General features: G+C 48.1%; 1 protein-coding gene across 7 annotated transcripts in view; it reads left to right on the top strand.

Annotated features, from left to right (window-relative positions):
- The window catches only part of LOC122719713 (protein Fe65 homolog), a 117,173-nt gene that overhangs the window by 50,597 nt on the left and 42,880 nt on the right, over positions 1-23,696 (top strand). For all 7 annotated transcript variants that reach the window (XM_043945773.1, XM_043945783.1, XM_043945819.1 and 4 more), the window contains one exon: positions 20,674-20,989. In XM_043945773.1, the coding sequence (XP_043801708.1) occupies positions 20,674-20,989 (316 nt within the window). The remainder of the gene's footprint in view (positions 1-20,673; positions 20,990-23,696) is intronic.

The raw sequence follows: 23,696 nt of genomic DNA, 5'->3' as shown, positions 1-23,696 counted from the left end.
GTCGGCGGATCGAGAAACGCGAAGCTCGAATGGGAAGGGAGAGATGGGCCGATCTCGCGTACGATTACGTCGCGACGCGAAATTGCGCCGGCTGGAGAAAAGTATCTCGTTCGAGGAACGAGCCATTCTGTTATTACGAGAACGTTCGTTTTTCAAAGACGAGAGATAGTTTCTCTAGAAAAGTATTTTTCTACGACGCTCGTCCTTTTGTCGCGTTTCTCTCTTTCTCTCCGAAGAAATGGAAGATGCCGGTCGAACGAACGACAAGAACGAGGTCACCGATCCATTTATAATAAACGCGAGTGAAACAAGAGACAACGCCTCTTCTCGTCGGTTTCTCGTCATCAAAATGGAACACGGTCAAGCTGATTCCTTAATGGACCAGCTCCCAGACTCGCGATTAAGCCAGTGAATAATATATAGGAACGCCTATTCCCGTCGCTTTCTCGTGGGAGCGTTGAACAGGTTGCCTGCCCCTATTTGTCGGAGCTAATCGTAACCAATGGAGCACGGAGGCGTCTCTCTTTTCTTGCGTTCGCGCAAAGGCCAGGGACTTTGGTCGGAAACTTTAATTCGAACGATTTCTTATCGATAATCGTCCCGCCGGTGGTGGAGCGATAGGTTAACGAGGCGGTTCGCCGCCCTCGACGATCGATAACCCAGAAATCAACTTTTCATCCTCGAAATATCCGTAATCGTCCGTGAATAAATTAAACGCGTGGTCGAATTCGAACGATCGATCGAAACCGAATTCTTAACGCGCGATTCTCGTTTCGTATTTGATTTCGTCGTAACGCGAGCGTAATAAGAAGAAGGGAGAAGAGAGAAAGGACGTCTCTCGTCACGAATAAACTCACCCCTTCGGTAATTCAAGGCGCTCCTTTTTTTCATCCGCCGTTGCACCGCCCGATTGGGGATGGAGAAGGGATTAAGGTAATCAGATTCGGCCCGTTGATCGAAAATGCTTGCAATGTGAAAAGGAATCGTTGCTTCGATACGGAGGAAAGGAGGTCGGGCTGTTTTCTCGAAAGATTTCCGCGTTGGAGATAGAGGCGGGGGTTCGGTGAACGATTAGGTGCTCGTTCGTAGACAAGCTCCTGCGGATTAAGAGGGGTAGGTATCGCTTGTAACAAGATTATCCCGAAGAAGAAGCACGAAGTGGGCGAGGGAAGGGACAGGGTCGAGTATAGTGGTAGACTGGCACGAGGATGAATGTTGGCGAGAGGGTAGAACCCGGTGGTGCTCTAGTTGAAGCCCTATCCGTATAGGTGTCTACCGTATAGAAACGGTACGCTGATCTCGTTACCGTCTGAAAAACGCACAGGGAAGATTCGCGAAAGCGCGTGGAAGGAAGCGGTGAACCCAGCTGTTTCCGTTCTCGCCCCCGATTTCAATTTGCTCCTCGAGTAGGGGCTCGAGCGGATTCTTAGAAAAGTAGATCGCGATAAAGAGGGGCGTTAAACTTAGATCTCGTCAAGTTATTTCGAAGAGCGTTAGAAATTATTCGCGAAGCACCAACGTTGATTACGATACTAAAGTTCTAACTTATCGACCGAGTTTTTCAGTTTCTGCCGCTCGCGAGAATCGTGACTTTTTTTTTTTAAATTTTTCAGAGGATTTTAAGAGACCGTATCGTCCGGCTTGCTACATAATTTATCCGCGAGTCGAATTCCACGAGGGGATTATAGACTGCGCTTCGTCTCTTATCCTCTCTTTTACATTCTTTTTTCTCTTTCACCGTCCTTCTTTTCCGCGAAACTTAATTCGTCGATAATAGCGCTCCCCCCAAACTAATTTTCTTCCCTATTTGCTCGATCTCGTTTACCGGCCATTCCGGTTATCATTTTCCCTCCCAGCTTCGATATCACGATCGTCCGTCAGCCATTTCGCGAAACGATCGTTCGGAAACGTCGTTTGGTAAACGATTCTTCGACCAAGTTTCCGTCGATGGACGCGGCTCGAAACACACGTTCGACCGTGAAGAAACTTTCGTTCCCAGGAACAGAGAATACAAACTTCCTCCCCGTGACTGGGAAAGTCGATATCGAGAAAGGATCTCTCCAAGCCTTCGAATCGCGACTGAAACTTCCAACTTGGAAACCTCCCCACCCCGCGTCTATCCTGGAATTTGCGTGTATCCATTCTTTTTCTTTCCTTTCCTTTCCTTTCCTTTCCTTTCTTTCTTTTCTCTCGCCTCGAGAAAAAAGTCTCGCCCCCCTTTCGCCTCTTTCGTCTTTATCAAGCAACGCGTTCAAGACATCTCCTTACGAGCGGTGCTCGCTCGAAAGAACAATTTTCGACGGTGGACGCGAGGCGGGTAGGCGAGGTTCCTTTGTGAGAAACTCTCGGTTCGTTCCCTCTTGCCAAAGGGTTTTTTTTTACTGGCCTTGTTTCTTTAATATAGCCGGTTATACTCGAGCCTTGTGGAACAATCCGCACTTTCGTACGCCTACCGGAGCTCGTTCACCCACTCGACGAGAACAAGGAACGGAACAAAGTTCTTGCTTGTTCCTCTTTCACGGCCACTTATTATAAACAAGGGGCGGGACTGGGCAGCGGAAATATTCCGCGAAATATTCCCTCGACTTTTTCCTTATCGCGCGATTCGAGTCGCTGGCCAAACAACGCCTCTGATCTTCCGGAAACGAGCCGTGGAAAAATTCGTCGAATCGTTGTTTTCCTCGTCTCGTTGAATTATATTATTTCGTCCTCGAAACGTTTGTGTCGTTTAAAAGGCAACAAGATTCGCTTTACTCGTCGTCGTTTCATTGTGTTTCGCGACACGAGACGAACTCGTCGAACTTATACTTCTCACTTACTTAATAGATATTTTCGCGATTTATCACTGTTATAGAATTTAAAGTTCATTGAAATTTTATACGCGGTTTAATTATTGAATGTTGCCAGCAACATCACTATTTCATAATTGGTATTTGTTTTTCTTCGATACGCATACTTCAAACGTTTTGAAAACGGATACGCGCAATCACGTGTAATTAAATATATTCATTCAGCTAAACCCGTGCATTTTTATTTATTGTTTTCACTGCCCAGTCAACAATTATAGTACAGTTTAGAAAATGTCGAATAAAGAATCGAGATAGGCGCGAAAGGACAAATATAACAGCGGGGTTGGGGGATGTAAACGGGTATAGGGACGCCCACCGGTTTGCCCTTTTCCTTTTTCTCGTTTCTCTTGTGACCGAGTTAGTAGGGAAACGGTTGGGATGGGACGAGACGAGGCCCATCCGGCACGCAACGAAGAATCCATCGCGCGTCCCATCGTCCCCGAAACGGAGGAGGGAAACGCGACAACGCGAGCGGAATTAATTAACAACAGAACAGGTAATTTCCTCGGATTTCAATTGCACGGATTACAGAATACGGGGCAAACCCGTGGAACGGCGTTTACCGTATTTCGGTAAACATTGGTGGGGGCATCGTTGTTGCCACGGTTAACAGTGCATTACGCTCGAGCACACGTGGGACGACGCGCACGTACCGTGCTGTACCGTGGTCGTGTGTGCTCGACCTTCGACGCGTGCACACACGCACGCTCGCTTATAGGTGTACCGTGTAAATACGGAAAGGCGTATCGGGCCTGGGCCATTTATAGGCGAGATCGAGAGAGAGAGTGTTACTTGGCCTCTCCCTCTTTATATACCTCCCTATTAACCCGCCGTAATTACGATACAGGCTTGGGCGGCCGTAAACGGAGGGGAGTAACGAGGCAAGGGTGCTCGTGTCCGCGATGCTGACAAATATCGGCGATAAAACGCGCTACGATACGATGCCCGTCTCCCATCTTTGGAGAAGGCGCAATTATCACCGACCGTTGTTTCATAAATTCGACGGAGGAGGACGTCCCTTCGTTATTTTCATATCCGCCGACCTTCTTCGATCGACCCTTCTGCGCCCAACCGACCATACGGACCAGATTATCCCTGTTTATTCCGGCGTTAGTCTGCGAATCGTGGTGGTGGATACGCGTTGTATCGTAATTGGTTGCTCTGTCGTTGCGCTCGAAAATCGGACGGTTGGTCGCCACAACGGAAGAAAATCTTCCCTGGGAGATTTCCCCGTGGGAGTAGATTCTCGCGAAATATTCAGGGGCAAATTACGAGCGCGGTGCATAATCGGCGGCCGCGAAACGTCGGTGATATATCATAAACTACGTGAATTATTAGCGCAGAAAACTCGGCTCGGTGAATTAACACGCAACGCGGTTTATCGTTTTATTGAATTATTCATAAAGGAGGGGGGGACGAAGCGATAGGAGCGTCTCGTCCCTGTTCCCGTTCCTATACGCGATATTTAACGCGTCGGTGTCCTTTAACGAATTATTCATTAACGACCGCGCCAATTCCGTTAACGCTCTCCGAAGGCTTGCTCTCGTCTCGCGGCGATCGACAGCTCTCGAAAATTCGTTCGGTTTATCGGCGGCGGGGCGATATGTTTCGCGCCAATTTTACCCATTGTTACCCGAGTAACAAGCTATATCTTGTCGTCGATACGCTCGATAGGACGGATAGAGGGACGATTTGATGGATACTCGAAGGTTATCTCGCTCGAATCTCCCGAGACAGGAGGAGGAGGAGGAGGAGAATATACACGTTCATCGGATAACACGGGGTTTTGGTCGAATCGGAGGGAGATTAGACGATCGAAAGGTGGAGGCGAGGCGAACGAGGAGGGTAGGGGTGGATAAAAATAAAAGAGCACTTTTCTTTAATGATCGGGAGGCCCGTCCATTAAAATCCTGCTTACTCACCGAGTGCTCCCGCCATTGTCCTAATTACTCACGAATTCCTCGAGAGCCACTTTCCCTTCTTCTCTCTCTCTCTCTCTCTCTCTCTCTTTCTCTCCTTCTCTCCGTCCTCTTTTTTAATCTTCCCCAGAGCCTCTGTCGCACGTCGTCTCGGTCGCCGACTAGGATATCCTGCCAATTATTTCTTTCCTCTTCGTCTAATAGACCGGGGATCAAATTGCTGCGAACGAAAGGTATGATAATCCGGTTGAATAACTCGTTCCCTCTTCTTCCACTCTTTCGACTCGATTCGAAATCGTTCGAAAGAGTAATTTTTCTTTCTCTAGCGGATCTAGAAATTTAGAATCTTTATCTCGGAATTTCGCTTATCTTCCTTTCTTTTTTTTATTTTTCTCTCTTTCTCTTGCCTTTTGAAGTTTCAGTGGAGCGCGACGACGTTCGTTTCCGCGTCTCTGTCGACGCGATTCACGGTCGAAACGACGACAGACGGTTCCCTTAAATCCCATCCGGCCTCGTTTTCACGAGCCCACGCTGCAGCTTTCGCTCTCGTAAATGTCTCTATCATCCTCGTATCGCTTTACGCTTTTTCATACTTTTATCCCAACGTAGGACCCCCGTCGGTCTCTCCCCCTTCCCACCTCCCTGTTGTACCGCGACGTCGTTAAGGGTTGCTTGTAACCGGAACTTACGAGATCCGTAGGCGAAGATGATGGCTGTTCCATTCCTAAGGGGAGGTTGGATATCCGCCTACCAAGTGTCTTTTAACTATTTTCGTAAATGGATTTACGCGCGTTATCCCCGTCGCCTCCGTATCGGAAGTGATTGTTCCCGCTTTCCCTTATCGTTCACCGCCACCCTCCACATTTTCCCTTCGCTCCCTTCTTTTTCCTTTTCTTCTTTTTTTTCTTTTTATTTCGCACGGTAATATTTCGTGGAAGAGCGGCAATAACCTGCTCTCATTACCACCGCTTATTTATAGGCCTCCTCTTTTTCGCAATGTACCCGATCGTATCTCTCCATTCAATCTTCCCGCTTTTATTCCCCGTTATCGCGCGCGTGTACGCACGCGCCTCTCGTTTCCACCGCTACGAAATTTCCAACGATTAATTCCAAGGTAACACGCGTCTGTGTCGAAAAGAAAAAGAAAAAAGAAAAGGATCACGTCGTATGGATCGCGCGCGCTCTCTTCGAAAGCGTGGAGCTTTCGAAAGGAGGGAAGTTTTCGAAAAACGAAAAAGCTGGAAACGAGAGAGAGAGAGAAGCAACGTATTGAGAAGCAACGCTAACGATCACGACGACGTCGTCTCGTGAAAACGAGAACGGGGGAAGGGGAGAAGTGACGGGGCGCGCTCTTCGCTCACTCGCGATTCGCGGGGAAATTCGCCAAGTTGGCCGCCGCGTCTGGCGACGTCTTGGCACAAAGAGGGAACCGCGACTGTCGCGTGACAGCTCGTAGGTATTAAATTGCGGAACGAAAGAGCGGAGAGGGAAGAGCGAAAAAATGGAACGGGCGAGGCGAGACTTGCGTCATATTTCAGGTTGCACGTTTCGCGCATCACAACTTGTCTACGTGAAACGTAAATAACCGATATGACGTTTACTCTTGCGCGCTCGACTTTTGTGCCCGAGATATCTTTTATCTCGATATGTATATATATCTTGTTGCTTTTTAAATCGTTCCGTTAGATTTTGAATAGAAATTTTATCTTACTCTTATTTTTGAGATGAGAAAATCTGTCGGATATCCGATGCTATAAGAAATTTTCTTTTCCTTTCCTCCGTATTATCCCATTTTCGATCTCGACGATACGTGATCCGAACAGATTACTATTAGGATTTAGCCGAAAATTTCACTCCCTCGGAGAATGTTTCAACCCCTTTTCCCCCACCACTTGTTTATTTATATCCCGATGTATCTTATTCTTCTCTCGAGAACGCTTCCTCTCGAACATCGTATTTTCTCGATTCGTCTTCTCTTCCGATTTTCCACTATTTACCATCCCCTTCGATTCCTCGCTCTCCTTCGCCCTCTTACGCGTTCATCTTCGACGTAAAAACGGCGAGGTTAATCGCCGAGAGGGTGGAAAAAAAAAAAAAATAAAAAGAGAAGAAAGGAAAGAAAACGGGTCCGCGATATCGTAGTTGAAATATTGAAATATCACCGCACAGGGAGAGGATCGTGGGAACGTTGAACTATATTAATTCGAGCTAATTAATTAGCGGCTGGCAAGGGCGCAGTTCGCTCTTACCGCGGAGCCGTCTCTACTTATCGGAAATAATTAATTGCTTGGCAGGCGATACGAGGTACCGTCAAGTAACCGTTTGTGCGTCTGTGCCATCGCATATAAAATTTTCAACAATTAATTACCGGGAAATTAATACGATTGATTGTTATTTACGCGACGTAATATCTGGCTCTCGCTCGAATTCCTCTCCTCCCCCCACCTCCCGTTTCGACCACGCGCGACAACCTCGTCCGCGCGTGCACACGCCGCGTTCAATTTCGAAAATTCGTTTTCAATTGGTTCGAAAGGACGACGATAGTTGTCGACCATCGAAAATATACGAATTCCCGCCCCGTAATGCGTAATAAATACGTCGCACCGCGTTTTAGAGTTCGCGATTACATATTTAATTACGCTTTCGTAGCTGTGTATACCGTTGGACGACATTGTGGTTACCGTCGCGTTTATAAGAAAATACGAGACACGAGTATTCCGAGTTGCCGCGACCGGCTAGCAATAAATTATTAAAAAAAAAAAAAAAAAAAGAAGGAAAGAAAATAAAGAAAAAGAGAAGGGAGATGGCGGAGGACGTAAGAGTTAGAGGGGTGGAAAGAAAGATCTCTCCGGATAAATTTACGAGGAAATATAGCCGCGAGCTGGTAGACAAGTGGCGCGTCCACCTCGTAAAATCTATGCCTCTCTTCCCTCTCCCTCTCCCCCCAACATTCCCCTTTCACTATTTCCATCGTTCTCGCGCCACTTCGGAGTTCTCTCTATTTTCGACCAGCATATAAAGTCCACGGTGGACTTTAGCGGGGCGCGTTTACAACCCTTGGACTCGAAAGCCAAAGCGAGTGTATGTGCACGTTGATTAACCCCCTTGTAATTCCACCCTCGTAGTTACGTTAACGCCACGTACCATCCCCTCCTCCTCCTCCTTCCCCGAGTCCTCTTTCACCCTCCTTTCGTTGTTGTACCTCGTCGTGGTTGTACCTTGTGCTAGTTACCGACCGGGTTTTTTCGCTTTACCCTGTCCTCCTCTCGCCGACGCGAGAGTTAAACGCGCCGATTTTCTCCTTTATCCCCCCACCTCCCCTTCCTCTTTTCTGCCCTCGATACGCCTTCTTCGATTCCGAACGAACGAAAACCGAACGAACGAACGATTTTCCATCGACTCGACGCTCGTCGACCTAGCCTCTGCCACCTTGCGTATCCTCGTCCATCCCTCTACCGCTCTCGCGCTACCAATATCCCCCCTCGACGTTGCTTTCGCTCAGCAGTTTTCTCCCCAGTTCAAGTTATTACCTCCGGCTACGGATACGAAATCGTCGACTAAACGCGCGCGCATCGCGTTTAATCGCGATGCTCAGCCCCGTTCCGCTCGTTCTCGTCGTCGATGTCGGGACGAGAACGATTAATGGCACTCGAAGAGAAGCGACAGAGAGAGAGAGAGAGAGAGAGAGAGGGAGAGGGAGAAGTTTGGCGCGTTTCAGGCGAAATTTCAGGCCGGTCTATTAATTAACGCCGCGTCGCATTTGCATATCGCTCATATTTTATTTAACATCTCGGCTGAACTCTCCCTGCCCGAATGCACAGCGATTCGCGGGGGACGCGCGCTAATAATTCTCCATAACGCGGCAACTTGGTTTTTCTCCCTGCCCCCCCCCTCCTCTCCTCCCCCTCTGGCCAGGGAGGAGCAACGTTAAGAGAGACTTACGCGTGCACTTACCTCATTACCCTCGGCTATTTACGTATTCCGCTACGCGCGATTATTATCGCGACGCGATTTATGAAGGTTTTCGCGCGGATGGAAACGGCCACGCGATTCGCGCTAAGGACCGCGAATAATTTGCGAGGCACGGTGTTTTGCGTGTTTCGCAAGAATACGCCCTTCCCTCCCTCTTTACCCTTCTCTCAAACCGACAATTCCCTTCTCTGGCAAATCTCTCTCTTTCTCTCTCCTCTCTCGTTCGAAACCCCCTTTGCTCGTTTCCCATTTTTTTAATACGCACGGTTGGAAGGCGAGGGTGACGGGAAGACGAACTGTTTCGTTTAGTGTTCCATCTTGGAAGGTTGCACGATGGAACAAGCGTGTGTGCGTCTAGCGAGCTTGAACAACCGCATAACACCATCGATCGATCGGGGAACGTAGAGCCGTTTCGTGACTGGCCGCGGGAAACTCGCCGCCCGCTTTTCGCCGCCGCTCGGCCTTATTGGCGGCTGGCCACCAGCCAGCAAATCTTCTCTGCAATTTCTTCCTCCTCCCCCTTCCCCCCTTCCGGACCGGACCAAACACACATAGTAGTCTCCGTAAGTCAATTATAAGGTGCGAGAAAACGGGGGGGGGGGTGAAGGGAGGGAGAGAGGTGTCTCGCAATAACGGAACGGGTGGCCGATATAAAAGGACGCGCCGGTTTCGTGACGTAGTTACGGAAACTTCGTTGCTTGGGGAGTTTGCCAGAATGCTTTGTCTAGGTATCTCTCTCTCTCTCTCTCTCTCTCTCTCTCTCTCTCTCTCTCTCTCTCTCTCTCTCGAGTATCGATAGAACGACTACTTTATGAAATTCTGAGGGGGCATCGAGGTGGCAAAAGGCATCTCGTTTCGTGGCTTCTTCGATGCGAATCGTTGGACTTTTCGACTTTCCAAGTTTCTTCTTTTTGTTTTTATCACACTCGCGAGAGAGAATACGCGAAACGAATTTGGGGAGGGGAATAAAAATCCTTGTTGCCACCACCATTGATCTATCTCTAAAGAAGGAAGGCGTTCGAAAAGGAATATCGGAGCATGGTTGGCTAGCGGTGAAAACCGCTAAAATCTCGCCTGCTCCTCCTATTGGCGATTGGCGACTAGCCAACGATACGTCTCCACGATTCTGAGAATTGTTCGAACCCCGAGGAAAGGCAGTCGAGAGGCGAAAGGCGGGGGGATTGGCGGTTCAATTAAAAGAGACGGCGAAAGAGAAACGGCCGGTTGTTGAAGAGGTATCGGGAAGGGTATACGAAGAAGGGTATAGAAGAATTAAACGACTAGCAGCTAATATCGCGAGAAATACTGTTATTGCAGCTAATATTTCTCTCCACCGGAGGGAAATCTCTTTATAACCCCTTCCACAGCGAACGGTACAGGCGTCCATATTGCACCTCGTTTCACCTGTAACGCCTGCTTCTCCCAACGAAGAACAGACAATTCTCCCCAGATTAAACGGAATATCAGAGGCGCCGAAGCGGAGAAGTTACCCTTCCCCTTCCTTATGTTTGCGTAAATTTTCCACGATTCGAGCGAGAATACTGCTCCATAACTCTGTAATTTCGGGATGCGAATCTTATAACACACACACATATACATACACACACACATATATATATATATATTCTCTAGAAAAACAATCCTAAATTAATAAGAATCGGGTTGCCACGAACTGAATGAATTCCGTCCTAGATATTCCCTCTTAAAAATAATATTTTCCTCGATATTTTTCCAACCTCTGCTTCGTAAGCGAACGTAAGAGCTATCGCTCTGCGTATCCCCAATATCGCTGAGAGACACAGTTTATTATTGCGGATGGTATCCGCCTCGGGAAATCTCCTTGTAACCGGTTCCTTCCGCTCGAGCGAGGGAAGGGTTGCGAGCCGTGTATACCAGCCCACCTTCTTCCATCCGCGCGTAATTCATGAACCCGCCAAGCCAGACAAAATTCACGGCGAAGATCCGGAGGGAGGATATTTTTCACGCGCGAGCTTGTTATTGTCTCGCCACTGAAATTTCATACGAGCCACCACCACCCTGGCTACGCCTTTTCAAGCGTCGCCCTCGTGCGGACAATACGGAAAATCGGGGGAAGTTTGCCTCGTTATCCCCGATGCGCCGCGTTTTTAACCGGTTTAGAAACCTTCGCGCAAACTTTTTTAACCAGCGTCCGTTAGCGGAGGGGAGGAGGGGGAAGAAACGGAACCCCGCGCATTTTTCGATTCTTCTCCTCCTCCGAGCATCTCCGCCGTTAATCGAGAAGTTTTCCTCCCCTTCCGGGCTAAAACTTTCCCCTTACCTCGAGACCTCGAGCCGCGATAAACCGCGCGGTTTATCGCTACGCGTATCACCCTTGGTAAACGTTTAAGAGACGGTAGCGCGATGGTAAAAATGAAATTTTACATTATATATATGGAATTTTAAGTTTATCGTATGTAGGGGAGGATCACCGATACTATTTTTCCGTATTTGGAGGACCGCTACTCGCGATCAATCGAATTATCATTGTATCGTTCATTGTTATCGTCCAACAGAGTAGTTGCAAGTTTTTGGAAATTTGGCGAAGCATCGAATCGCTTCAATCGTCCATTGTGCAACTGAGTAGTCGCAAGTTTTTGCAAATTTGGCGAAGCATCGAAGTCGTTTCACGCTGGCGAACAATCGAATTACCATTGTATCGTTTGTCCAAGCAACAGGGCCGAATAGTCGCAAGTTTTTGCAAATTTGGCGAAGCATCGAATCGCTTCAATCGTCCATAGTTTATCCAACTGAGTAGTCGCAAGTTTTTGGAAATTTGGCGAAGCATCGAATCGCTTCAATCGTCCATTGTTTGTCCAACTGAGTAGTCGCAAGTTTTTGAAAATTTGGCGAAGCATCGAAATCGCTTCGGCCAGATGTTATCGCTGACGAACAATCGAATTACCATTGTATCGTCCGTTTGTCCAAACGACAGGACCGAACATAATCGCAACGCTTACGTAATTCGTTAAAGTGTGCGAGATAATCAAAGTAGTTTCGGTGAAAGCCGCGTGTTGTAATCCAGGGATAGTTTCTTCGTCGAAGCGCGGCCTCGGTACTCGACCCGCGTTTCCCCCTGTAATCCCGATAATCCACCGGTCCCAGAGTCTATTACGTTCTCTTTACATAATCTATAGGATCGGGCGTGCCGTGGGGACGGGCCATAAACAAACGCCTAATACGTGTACGAAATGAGTTGTTGCCGGGTTTATCGGTCGTTCGAGGTGGCGCACTTTCGAAACGACAGAAATTATTTCGCGAAATTGATCGTAGAGGGAAATTCTCGAGGGTGATGGTAAACCGTGTCCGAGAAGAGGGGGTGAACGGGAATCGATAAAAAGCGACGTGTCGTAAAGGTGGCGGGAAAACTCGGCTCGCCCCATAGTTAAGAGGATTAGCCGAGATGGCATCTCGCGCACGGATATCGGTTCCCCGGTAAAAATTTCAACCGACGCAATATCGGTTTTACGGGCGTACTGTAAAAACTCGAAAGACGCGTCTAACCTGTACGACGCGTACGTGCCGCTCGATGGACGTCCAGGGTTTAAGGTATACGTACAAAGGTTGGGGAACCGGACGAGAACCGAGTCTTTTCCACCTTCCTTTCTTTCGTTCTTTCGATCATAGAGAAGAGAATACGAGAAGTATTCTCTTCGAAATAACTCTAAATGGATAGAGGCCATTTTTATTTACTCCGATAATAAAACTAAAAGTATCGCGTATTCACACGCGCAGAGAAAGTTTAATACCGGAGAGCGAGAGAAAACGGGCGGATTTCGGTACGTAAAAGGTTAAAGGCGAGTTGATATATGGGCGCGCGGGGGGGCGTTTTGGGTGAAAAACGGCGATCGAAAGTACTACGGTAGATATATCCTTCTCCCGCTCGTACGTAAAAATGGCTCGATCTCGCGTCGCTTAAGTACGTGTGCCAACACGATATTCCCCGTGGACGGGATCCGAAACTGTATAACCGCGACCGCGAAACGCGATAAAGCTTGGAGATCGCGGAGCGAGCACGTATCCTCCTCCCGTTAAAAAAACGCGTTAAAATCGCGATCGAGATTTATCGGTTTCCGTTATCAAATTAACGGAAACGCCTCCCCTTTGATCGTATTTTTTTTTTTTTTTAACTTTCGAAACTCACTCGAAATCGAGACGAAATCGGTCGATTTGACGTTTACGCTAGATTTAGATCTTCATGATGGGTAGGATTTCGTGCCCGAAGAGAATCTTGGACATACTTTCGAATTTCGAATATCCAGCAGTTGGCAACGCTGCGGTTGCTCGAAATCGGGGCCGCGCGGAATTACGGGGCGGAGAGGAGTTTTGCCCCGCGATCGCGGCACCGGGGAGGAAAAAATGATGACCAAACTTAGGTTATTACCGCGGCACCGAGTTTAATCTAAATGCGAATCTAACGAGGACGAGACTCCCCCCTCCTCGCTCCGCTCACGGCGCACACTCCAAGTCGTCGCCCTGCATTTCTACTTCTCTCTCGTCTACGCGTTCCTGGTTCGCTCTCGTGGCGCCCGTGTACATGCGCGATTCGCGCTCGCGCGAGACCGACACCTTCTCCCGTCGCCGGCGACGGTATATAACCGTTCTCTCCGATAACCATGCCACCACCTTTCCAACTTTCCAGACCATCCTAAATAATTGCACGAATAATTCAATTCTTTTTTAGTATCGTTCGTTTAAGTGGCCGATTCCGGAATCGAGTAAATAAATAAAAAGAAGACGTCGAAACTCGGATACTTTTCTTTTCCATTCGAATAACTGGGAATTATCCGCCTCCTCTATACTCCATCGAACAGATACGAGTTTTATTCGACTAATCTAGGCTAGAAAGACAAAAAAAAAAAAGTTCTCGCGATGTTTTCCTCTCTTTCCGTCCTTGGCCACGATCTTCTTTGATCCTACTACGCTGGTTAATTATTTTACCGTACGACGGTCCGTCCTTGAAATATCGATTCGCATCCGTCGGATACTCGGAACGGTTTCAAGATGGCGGTTGACGAACGTAGCAGGCGTAGAGAAAGACGTAGCGGGCAAATTAGATTATCTCTACCGTTTCCGGAACGTTCCCTCTCTCTCTCTCTTTCTCTCTCTCTTTTCTTTCATCGCGCTCGACGAATGCACGAGGACGGGCAAACTTGGATTCCTGACTTTCGTTGAAATGCAGCTACGCTTAACTTGGACGCTCTCGCATAAATTTGTATAATTCGTCTTAATAGCGATAGAGCTTAGGAATCTTTAAAAGGGGATCCCTTCTCTTCGAGGATTCGTCTCGATGGGGAAAAAAAAAAAAAAAAAAAGAAAATCTCCATCGAGTCGAATCTTCGAAAAAATTGTTGCCACGAAATTTAATATTTTCTTTAAATATATCCGTTATCGATCCAACGAAAATAGAAGCGGGCGAATCTCAAAATTATTTTCCACCTGGTAACACGATCATCACACGGGGTAAGCTATTATTATCCCGGGAAACGTCAGAAGTGGCGAAAAATCTTGCATCGGACGAAATTGCACAGTGGCCTGTCACTCGCCACTCCGATCTTGATCGAACGTCAAAACTGGCGGTCGATCGGAATTACCTCGCGCACGGAAACACGCTTCTAGACAGAAGAGAGGGAGAGAGAGAAAGAGAGAGATCGATAGACGGTGGAGCGACGTATGGCTTTGCGCCAGACTCGGCTCACTTCTGTTTTGTTGCCGTTTTTAGACCGGCCGGTGTACAGACTCCGCACACCGAGATACACACCACGTCCCTTTTTTCCCCTCTGTCACGGTGTGTCCTTCCACGAGCCAGCGAACGGGATGCTCGCCTATTTTCACCCCTCGAATCGAACGTGTGACGAAGCACCCGTCATTGTCACGAAGAAACCCATTTTGTCACCGATCCTCTCGCCGTATTCCGAATTCCCCTTGTCCCAATCTCGCGTCACGACTCTCGAAACTCGAGACCCGCTCGATGCCCCGCCGAGATATCCTCCGTTCGCTTCGTTCACCGACCGTGTAAGAGATATTCAATTTTTCGACTCGCCGCGTCTCTCGAATGCTAAATACGAGGCAACGCTGTACACGCGCACGTATACTTACATATACGTACGTTTCGAGAGCGAGAGAAGAAAAATATTCCGTGAGAGAGAGAGAGAGAGAGCATTGGTTAAATCGCGCGCTAACGCATCGGCAAATAGCAATCTGGAAAAGTAGCCGTCTGCGGTCGTAAACAAGCAGGTTGGACGAGATAGCAGAGAAGGACGGATTGAAAGAGATAGCCGGGATCGCGGTGGTGTATACTTTGCGAATTAGACTCCTCGCTTATTCATATTCATCGGGCGTCCCTACTTTACACGAGTCATAAACCAGCGGCGAAGTTTTAACTACCGACCTTTCACCCTCCTAGTGCCGCTACGACGTTTAAGTGAAAACGGTCGACGTCTGGACGGACCCGTCTTACGACCTTTGCACGCCCTTATCCCCATCCATTTCGAAATTTCGATCATTTTCGCGCGTGAAAATACTCGTTTCTCGCTCTCGCATTATCGATTAACGAGCTGAGAGAACTCGCACGAGCTGCAATAATTCGATGCGATTTAAATTTTCATCGGTCGCTCGTGCCGTGCGGTGGTTTCCCGATCGCGTTGGTTTTATTTAAAAAAAAAAAAGAAAAAAAAGAAACAGTTGACGTTTTCCGCAGCGTTGCACGCAGAAGCGAGAATGATATATCGTCGGTCAAGAGTTGTGACACCCATGCGCGTCCAAACATCGTCGACTATCGATCGCGATTATCCGATAATAACGCGATCAATTTTATTTTTTAAATTTCGAATTCTCGAAGAAGAAGAAGAGAAAGATGCTCGATCCGATCGTCGTTTTTTTTTTTTTTTTTTTTTTTTTTTAATCTCGTAACGCGAAAAAGATTATTTGTATTCGGTCCATCCCTCTCCCCCGAATGAGCGAGCGTTGAACGGTATCGAGAAGCCGGATAAGATCGCGCGGAAGGGGTCGATGTTGTTGTTGGTGAGCCAGAATCGGAGAGAAGTCAGAGGTGGCACGACTCGGCTAACAGCGTTCAAGGGTTGCGTGCGGCGCCGTGAGCGAATGGCGCCAGGACGTCTAAGCGGCGACGGATCGTGTTTCGATCGCGTCGTTGGGTGGGGGGAAAAAATAGGCATAAGCATCCTTCAGCTCTACGTAACATCTACGTCCAAAGTTACCTACGAGAAACGGTGGATTGTGGCGAGAAAAAGCCTCGAACGAGATCGTAGGTTGTTCGACGAAAATGAACGGGGGGGAACGGGAGGAGGCTCTCGTTCTTCGATTCTTTTCTTCTCTTTTTTTTTTCTCTCGTCGTTCCTCTTTCATCTCGAACAACCTCTACTAAAAATACGATGGGACAGTAGTCCTCGCAGCTGTTTGCATTCGATCTTCCGCTCTGAATATATCTTGACTCGTCTCGCCTCGTCGAATCGGCCCGTATCGTATATGTATACGTGTATACGTGTGCATGCATGCACCAGCGTTCGAATTTCGAGCAAATTTGCCTTTTCAAACGGTTCCTTTAACGAACACTCGGGGGAGCGCCACTTTTCGTCACTTTGGCAAAAAAGCGCGACCGTGAGGATGGTGAAATTCGAACGATGGAGAAGGAGGGGGGAGAGAGGGAGGGAGAGAAAAAGGCAGTGTCGGGCGCCATTACCTGAAAAAAATCTTGACCTTTTCGAAGGGCCGCCAACATTTTCGGACCGCCGTAAAGCTTAACGGCCGGTTTTCAAATTGTCCCTTGCCTTTTCTCGCCGTAACGAGACACGGGGTGCTTGGGCTCTTCGCACCCCATTCTCTATGGTCTCCCGTGCGAGAGACATTTAAGACCGTAACTTCATTGTTACGGAGGGGAGGAGGAGGAGGAGGAGTAAAGGAAAAAGCTTGGGAGAGAGGGTGGCGGGCAGCATCGACACCCGGCCTGGGGCATGATCGCAAGACCGGGCTCGAATAAACGGGTTGAATTCCGTAAAAGGGGTGACCATGGGGAAAAGGGAGAGGGGGGAGGACGAGAATCGCTTTATTTCTCGGCCCGTGAAGAATCTTATCGCGGTGAACCGTGAACGAGAAGAATGGAACAACGGTCCGCCAACGATTTCTCCGCTGCTATTTTGGATTACGTAGCGTGAAATATAACGAGAATCTATCTTCGAAATAAAATAAATTCGCGTTACGTATTCTGCCTCTCTTTCTTTAATCGAATTTCGTCTATCTATCGGGAAAGGATAGGAACTGGAAGGATGTTGGGACGAGGCGTTGGATATTTAAATTACAACGTCGATCGATCCGCAAAGAAGATTAGTTCGCATGGCGTAGCTCTGTTAAAAAATGACTACCACCCCCGCACTAGAATGCTCGACGGAGTTGGTCGATCGCCTTCGGTACTTATGAGATACGTGACCTCCGCAATTCCACGAGTAGCGACAGAACGTGGTCGAAGAGGTTGCTCTGCGCTCATGAAAGTTAATATTCCGTGGAAAGGACTTACACACACACATACACACATATATACATATATATATTGTACACACATATATATATATGTAAAAGGACGTCGACGAAAAGAGAGGGGTAAAGATGAAGAGGCCAAAGAATAGAAGAAAGAACGACGAAAGAAAGGACGAGAAGAAGAAGAAGAAGAAGAAGAAGAAAAGAAAACGAAGAGAGGTACTCGTCGGTGGTAAAGAGCCCCTTCACCCCCTAGACTTCATCTAGACTCGGCCGAGGAATCGATAGGGTGACTCATCGAGGGGCGGTGACGGAGTTCTCTCCCTCCCTTCCCTTTATTCCCTCCTGTCCTCCTTGTTCAGCCTTCCCACGCCCTTCTCCTTCTCTTTCCGCCAACCTTGCTTCCGGTTCTAACGCCGAAAGCGTGTCCAAACTTTCAAACTCTCGTGCACGGCCTCCGTTCCTCCTTCCTCTTCTTCCTCTACTTCCAGACTGCTCCCCACACCCCTTCCCTCCCAACCGAAATAACGAAATGCGCTGCTCGGTGGCCTTCCTCGCGCCACTCGTACTCGCCCGCCCGCGGAATTCGCTGACTCGACGCTGCTCTCCGGCTTAAAAACTCGCAAAAAAGGTGAACTTCCCCCTTTTCCTGCCCTTTCCTCCGCAGTGCGGTCTCGTAACCCGAGTTCGGATCGTTTGGAAAGCATCGAATCGATGCTTTTGCCCGAATTTTGGGGCAAAGCACGAACAACATAACACGTCGCTCTTCTTTCCTCCCTCTTTCCTTTCTCTTCTCCTCGACTGGAAAGTGGAAGCACGAGAGAGAGAGAGAGAGAGAGAGGTTGCTCGTAAGTGTAAAGTTCCAAGTGTTCGGATATACTCGTAAGACGGAAAAGTTTCTCGCGCGAAATAACGAGAATCCGTTCGAAAAGAAGCAGCAGCTCGCGGCCGCGAGCATATCTATAACAGGAATGCGGCAACACGAGCACGTCCCCGGCCAATTTGTCGCGCACGAACGATCCACCCTTCTGCTGACTCATCCGGCCTTCCCTCCTGAATTAACGAAATCTTTCCATCTTCCGTCTTACCTACGAATTACGCCACCCTTCTTTCGCCGTTTCCACCCTCTTTGATCTTTAAATAATTAACCGTAATTTCCAAGGCAAATTGATAAATTATTCGCAAAATAATTCGCGGAACAAGTTAATGGGATCGAAACGGAGTACAATCTCTCTCTCTCTCTCTCTCTCGTCGACTCGGACACCGTCGTAAACTCGATCCGAAGCTTTCAATTATTCGTCTCACGTTGAGCGAGAAACCTTTCTCCGTTATTTCCGCCGTTTCTTCTTATTTCCTTCGAACGAAATAACGAAACGCATTCACCAACTGAACGCACCACTACCGTCACACGTGTAACGAGCGCACGATCGCGATTCGTCGCCCACGAACGCGTCGCCCCTTCGCCGATTCGTCCCTCGGCCTCCCTCCCTTCCCCCGGAATCATCCAACTTTCGTCGAATTCCAGAATAATTATTATGAACTCGAGTGGGTGGAAAAATTAACGAACCCGTTTTTCCCCGTCCCTTCCGAAACCAGACGTACTACTCTTTGAGCGGCGATCGTGGTATTCCCGACGTGGCAGCTCGTAAAATTCGTACGAGAAACCGAGGGAGAATTACCGATTACCCTTTTTTTGTTCGATCCGGAAATCAGCGTCGATGGCCGATGGTCGACGGTGAAAGCGATTGGCGAGGGTCGCGACAAACGTCGAATTAATCTCGAAAGAGGTAGCGTCAAAGGGAGGACGGAAACAAGTTTGGTTCGCGTAATTCGATCGATTAATTACCTCTCTTCTCTATTTCTCGTGGATGAGCCTGTTGTTTCGAAAGAACAACCGTGTGCCGAGGAAAAGACGGGAAGGGAAAAAACGGTTTGATCTCTCTCTTTGGAATCGTCCTTTCGAACAGACGCGTCGTTAAATCCACTCGATTAATCCGAATTTTTTCGAATCCGAATTTTATATCCTTTGTTTTCTCCTCTCCTCTCACCCCCTCCCCCCCCCCGTCGTTCGTAAATTTAATCCAGAGATAAGTCGAGGAAGAGTAATGTGACGCGGATCGTAGCGATTAATCGCGGTTTCTGACAAACGACTCCGGTCGTGCGCCAACTCCGCGTCCCTTTGACCGAAAGAAGCTCGAAGCAGGGGGGAGGGGGGAGAGGAGAGCTTAAAGCTCGCGGTTCTTGAATCAATATCAGGGGAGGGAGAGGGACAGAAGGGAGATAGATACACGGTGGAGGAGATAGGAGTGTCAAGGATAGAAGGAAGGAAGAAAGGAAGGAAGGAAGGAAGGGAGGGACAAAGGAGGCCAAGGAGATTCGTCTTAGACACCCTCGCGTACACACACACACGTACACACGTTCCTCCGTGTATCACGATCTCCTATTTACACAGGGTGTATATGTATATACATACCGACGTAGCTCGTCGTTGTCGATAAGTACATGGAGTTCTTCTCTGTCAACGTTTCACGATTATCGGCCGAGATTTTTTTAACAATATGACCGGCGTCAACTTGGCATGGATGCGTTCTTTCGATTTCTGTACAACGTTCTTCTAATGATTGTCGTCTTGCTGAGGATCATCAGTGAGTAGCGTACACCGTGATTAATCAGTAATCATCGTAATCATCGATATCTGTCTCTCTCTCTTTCTCTCTCTTTCTCTATCTCTTTCTCTCTCTGTGTGTCGCAAGCTTGAATTTCACTCATCTGCGCTTTTCAGCTGATACGAACGGTCAATGTTTTCAATCCTCTTCTTCCTTCGAGAAGAAGGAATTCCACTTCTGCTATCTCCTCCCCCATGAGGATTCCGAAACTCGGATCGTCTCAAGTCGGATGACGTCTCCTCGCGATTGATCCACTCTGCTCTTCGTGTTTGTCGCTTCGTGGACTTTATTCTTTTTCTTTCGCTGCTTTTTTCACCTCGACGTTAGTATCGCGTCGACGATTGGCTTTCGCATTATTTTGACAAATAGTTTTATGTAAATTTCTTTGTCTCTCTCTCTTTTTCTCTCTCTATCACGCTCCATAGCTATTTTTTCAAAATAACAAAGCGCCTAGTTTCCCTACACTACTCCAAATATTGTGCTTTTGTATTATCGTCGCTGTTCGCCTATCCTAAACCTATCCTAAACTATCACGAGAGTGGTAGTGAATCTTGACGTCTGCTTCGCTTTATCCACCAAGACAAGTATTTCATTATCGACGACTCACGACAGCACGATAAAGTAATTCTGCGAATTCGACTTTAACCATTCCTTTCGCTCGCGTCGAACTCGATACGACTCTTAAAAATACATGAATCGATCCGAATGTTAGGGAAGGAATTTTTACCGAGGCTGAGAAACGAATGTTTGTTACAGAAAACGGTCTGCTCTCTTTCGAGAATCCGAATTACCACTTGGACCCGGCTCGCCTGGACGATGCTCTGAACAGCAACGAGAACGGGAGTTCCCTGTACGATGAATTGTACCAAGAATTGGTCGGGAACGGTGGCAGAAGCGGCGAAGTGACTGGCGGCGGCGGCGGCGGCGGGGGCGGCGGCACGAGGGTTCAAGCGCGCAGAACGTATGCCACGTTGGATCTGGGCAGCATGGGGGTTGACGTCACCCAAGGTCCTCTCACCCAGGACTCCGTGACAGAGGACGCGCAGGACAACACCGACAACCATAACCTAGGGTGAGTAGACTAGCCACCACGTATCGTTAAATATTCACTTCGTTGTAACAATTACAACGCGAATAATAATCCGTCGAGCGGATCGCGATACGCTTCGACTTTGAATCGAAAAAAAAAAGGAAAAAAGATGGATTAGAATAAAATAGAATTTGAATAGAAAAAGTTTGGGAAAAATTGAAAGGTTCGGATACGAGCGACGCGTATATACGATCCAGCGAGAAAGAAATCAAATGATGACTTTCGCACGACTTTTATTTTCACCGGGATATTATTAAAATTCTGGTTTTGACCGAGTCGAACCGAGTCTCGGATATTCGGAATTTTTCCCATACGTAATATACTCGGGCGGAGATCGAAAGGGGAGGTCGGTATAAAGGAGAAATCGGCTTGGAGAAGCGAAATCGAGGAATCGGCTCGCCGGGAATGTTCCTCGTTCCACGTAATATAAGATCCGGCGAGGCGGAGTCGTTGATAAAAGTGGTTGGAAGCTCGGACCTCATCGGACTAGCGCATAAAATTTCAATAAATCCGGGCCCGTGAAAGAGAGGTTGGACAGAAGGAACGAATGGCCTGGATGGTACGAGCAAGTTTCCAACTTATTCCCGACTGTTACACGGAGTCAAGTGGGAAGAAGAGATATCCGTTCGATCGGTCCGACTTCCCCTCGTTCGCCTCTCCCAAAACTCCTTTGTCCTTCCACGCCGTTATCCACGTCTGATAAACGTTCGTCTTAAAGGGAATGGCTCCTTTCCCCTATTTTTCCAAGCGAGAACGTTCCCTCGGATCGATCCTCCGAATTCTCGCATCCTTTTCGAAGAATTCTTTCGAATTCTTTCGAAGAATCGGAAGAATTAATTTTTCCAAACTATAGAAGCAAGAATAAGACGCGAGTCGAAGGAAGCAGAGTTCGCGAATTACACGAAACGCTCAACGATCTGGAATTCTCCTCGTCTAGTTCGACGCTCACGCCCCGCGTTCGCCTCCGTCTCGAGGACCTTTTGTCGGCGATGTTTGGAATTACCCAAGTCTCTGCCCTCGTTAATCTCGCGAACGAGAGCTCTCCTCTCGTCAACCTCGATCGAATCTCCTTTCCCTCCGCGTCGGAATTAGATTCCAGATCGATTCCATCCGCTCCCTGTGATAAATTAAAAAAAAAAAAAAGAAGGAAAAGGAATATGCTTCCTTATCTCCTTATCCGCTTCGTTATCTGCTCTCCCCTGTCTTCCTCCTCGTTCGACGTGAAAATTCGTTCCCGAATCCCTATGGATAATTATCGAAGACGGAGTTTAACGAGACGGAAAAATCGTAGCACTGCGCGCGCGCACACGTCGATCCCACACACAGGTCTGGGCCAGGTTCAATCGAGACGCGCGTTAATGGAGGGGCTTCTTCTCCAGGCGCGGGGATAATAAACTGCTCTCTTCTCGCCGTTCCATTTTCCTCCTTTCGTCTTTTTTCCGCAGCTTGGAAATCCGGGCGAGCATAAAAATGCAATTAAGGAAACGCCTGGCGTCTGGCAGAGGGTGCATACTTCTGTTCTGCGCGGTGAAAGGTGGCTTCTTCCTCCTCCTCCTCCTCCTTCTCCTCGTTCCAAAGACTTCCTTCTGTCCCACCCTTCATTACCCTCTTCTCCTTTCCGCCGCTCTTCCTTTCGACTTGCCTAAATTCGGTCTGCGATCGAATGAACGCAGTCCCTGGGATCCGCCACCGTGGTATCGTTGCCTCGGAACGATCGAGTTCAATTAAAAACTTTTATCGCGAAAGGGTTCAATGGGCGATTAACTAAAGAGAGATCCTTCTTGATCGCCGTTGGTATTTCGCTGTCCTTTCACCATTCCTTCCCGCGCTATTATTTCGAACGGGACAAAAGAAGGAAGTTCCCTTGGAAAATTGAAATAGATAGTAGCCACAAAAATGAACTTTCTTTCCGCCTCGAATAGTTGGGCTTGGTCTCTGGAAAGAATAGAATTTAGAAAAGCGAATCGAGATCTTTATAATCGCGTAAAGAGACAACCTCGTTTCCGCGAAGTGAACAATACGACGAGGCAAATATTTGAATATTTTGGGTAGTTATTTCAGGGTAGTCGGATCATCGGAGGAGCGAACAATTGGGATGCTCGGTCTCCGTCACCGACGACTCCGTCGTAGCAAGGTAATGAAGCCATCGACGAACGACAATTCGTCGCAGCTGATCGAATTTTCCGCTCGATGCATAGTGGAAAAGCGAATTTGGGCGGGTGCGGGGCCGTGGTGCAGCTTTCATCGTGGTGCAACGTTAACCTCGTTTGCGCTGATGCGCCTGAAACGTACGCGGCGTTACGTTGTTAGGCACTTGACGTGCCCGTATAATTCCATGCATGCATCCGAGATGGCTGCGCCGTCATCGTCGGGAAATCGGTAATCCAATAACGTACTCGATTATTCGTCAACCGGTCGCGGTAATTGCCGCTCGTCAAATCTTTTCCGCACCATCCTTTCCTCTTAACTTGGTTTACGCGCGGAGTAGTTGTCCCGAGATCGGTTAAATGGATTCGAGGCGAACGATGTACCGGTACGTCTCGTCGGAGAGAAAAATTCGCCGATCGAAATTTTTCGAGGGTGGAAGGAATCTCGTCGCGATGTAACTTTCTTTAACTTTCAAATCGATTTTTTTAATCTCGATTTTTAATAAATCGATTTGATTTTTGAGTTTTGTAAATTTGAGATT

The sequence above is a fragment of the Apis laboriosa genome, unplaced genomic scaffold (assembly GCF_014066325.1).
Source record: "Apis laboriosa isolate Shangri-la unplaced genomic scaffold, ASM1406632v1 scaffold11_cov152, whole genome shotgun sequence".
In the NCBI taxonomy this organism is placed as follows: domain Eukaryota; kingdom Metazoa; phylum Arthropoda; class Insecta; order Hymenoptera; family Apidae; genus Apis; species Apis laboriosa.
Note: the sequence above shows the minus strand (reverse complement) of the source record. Positions and strands in the feature narration are given on the sequence as shown.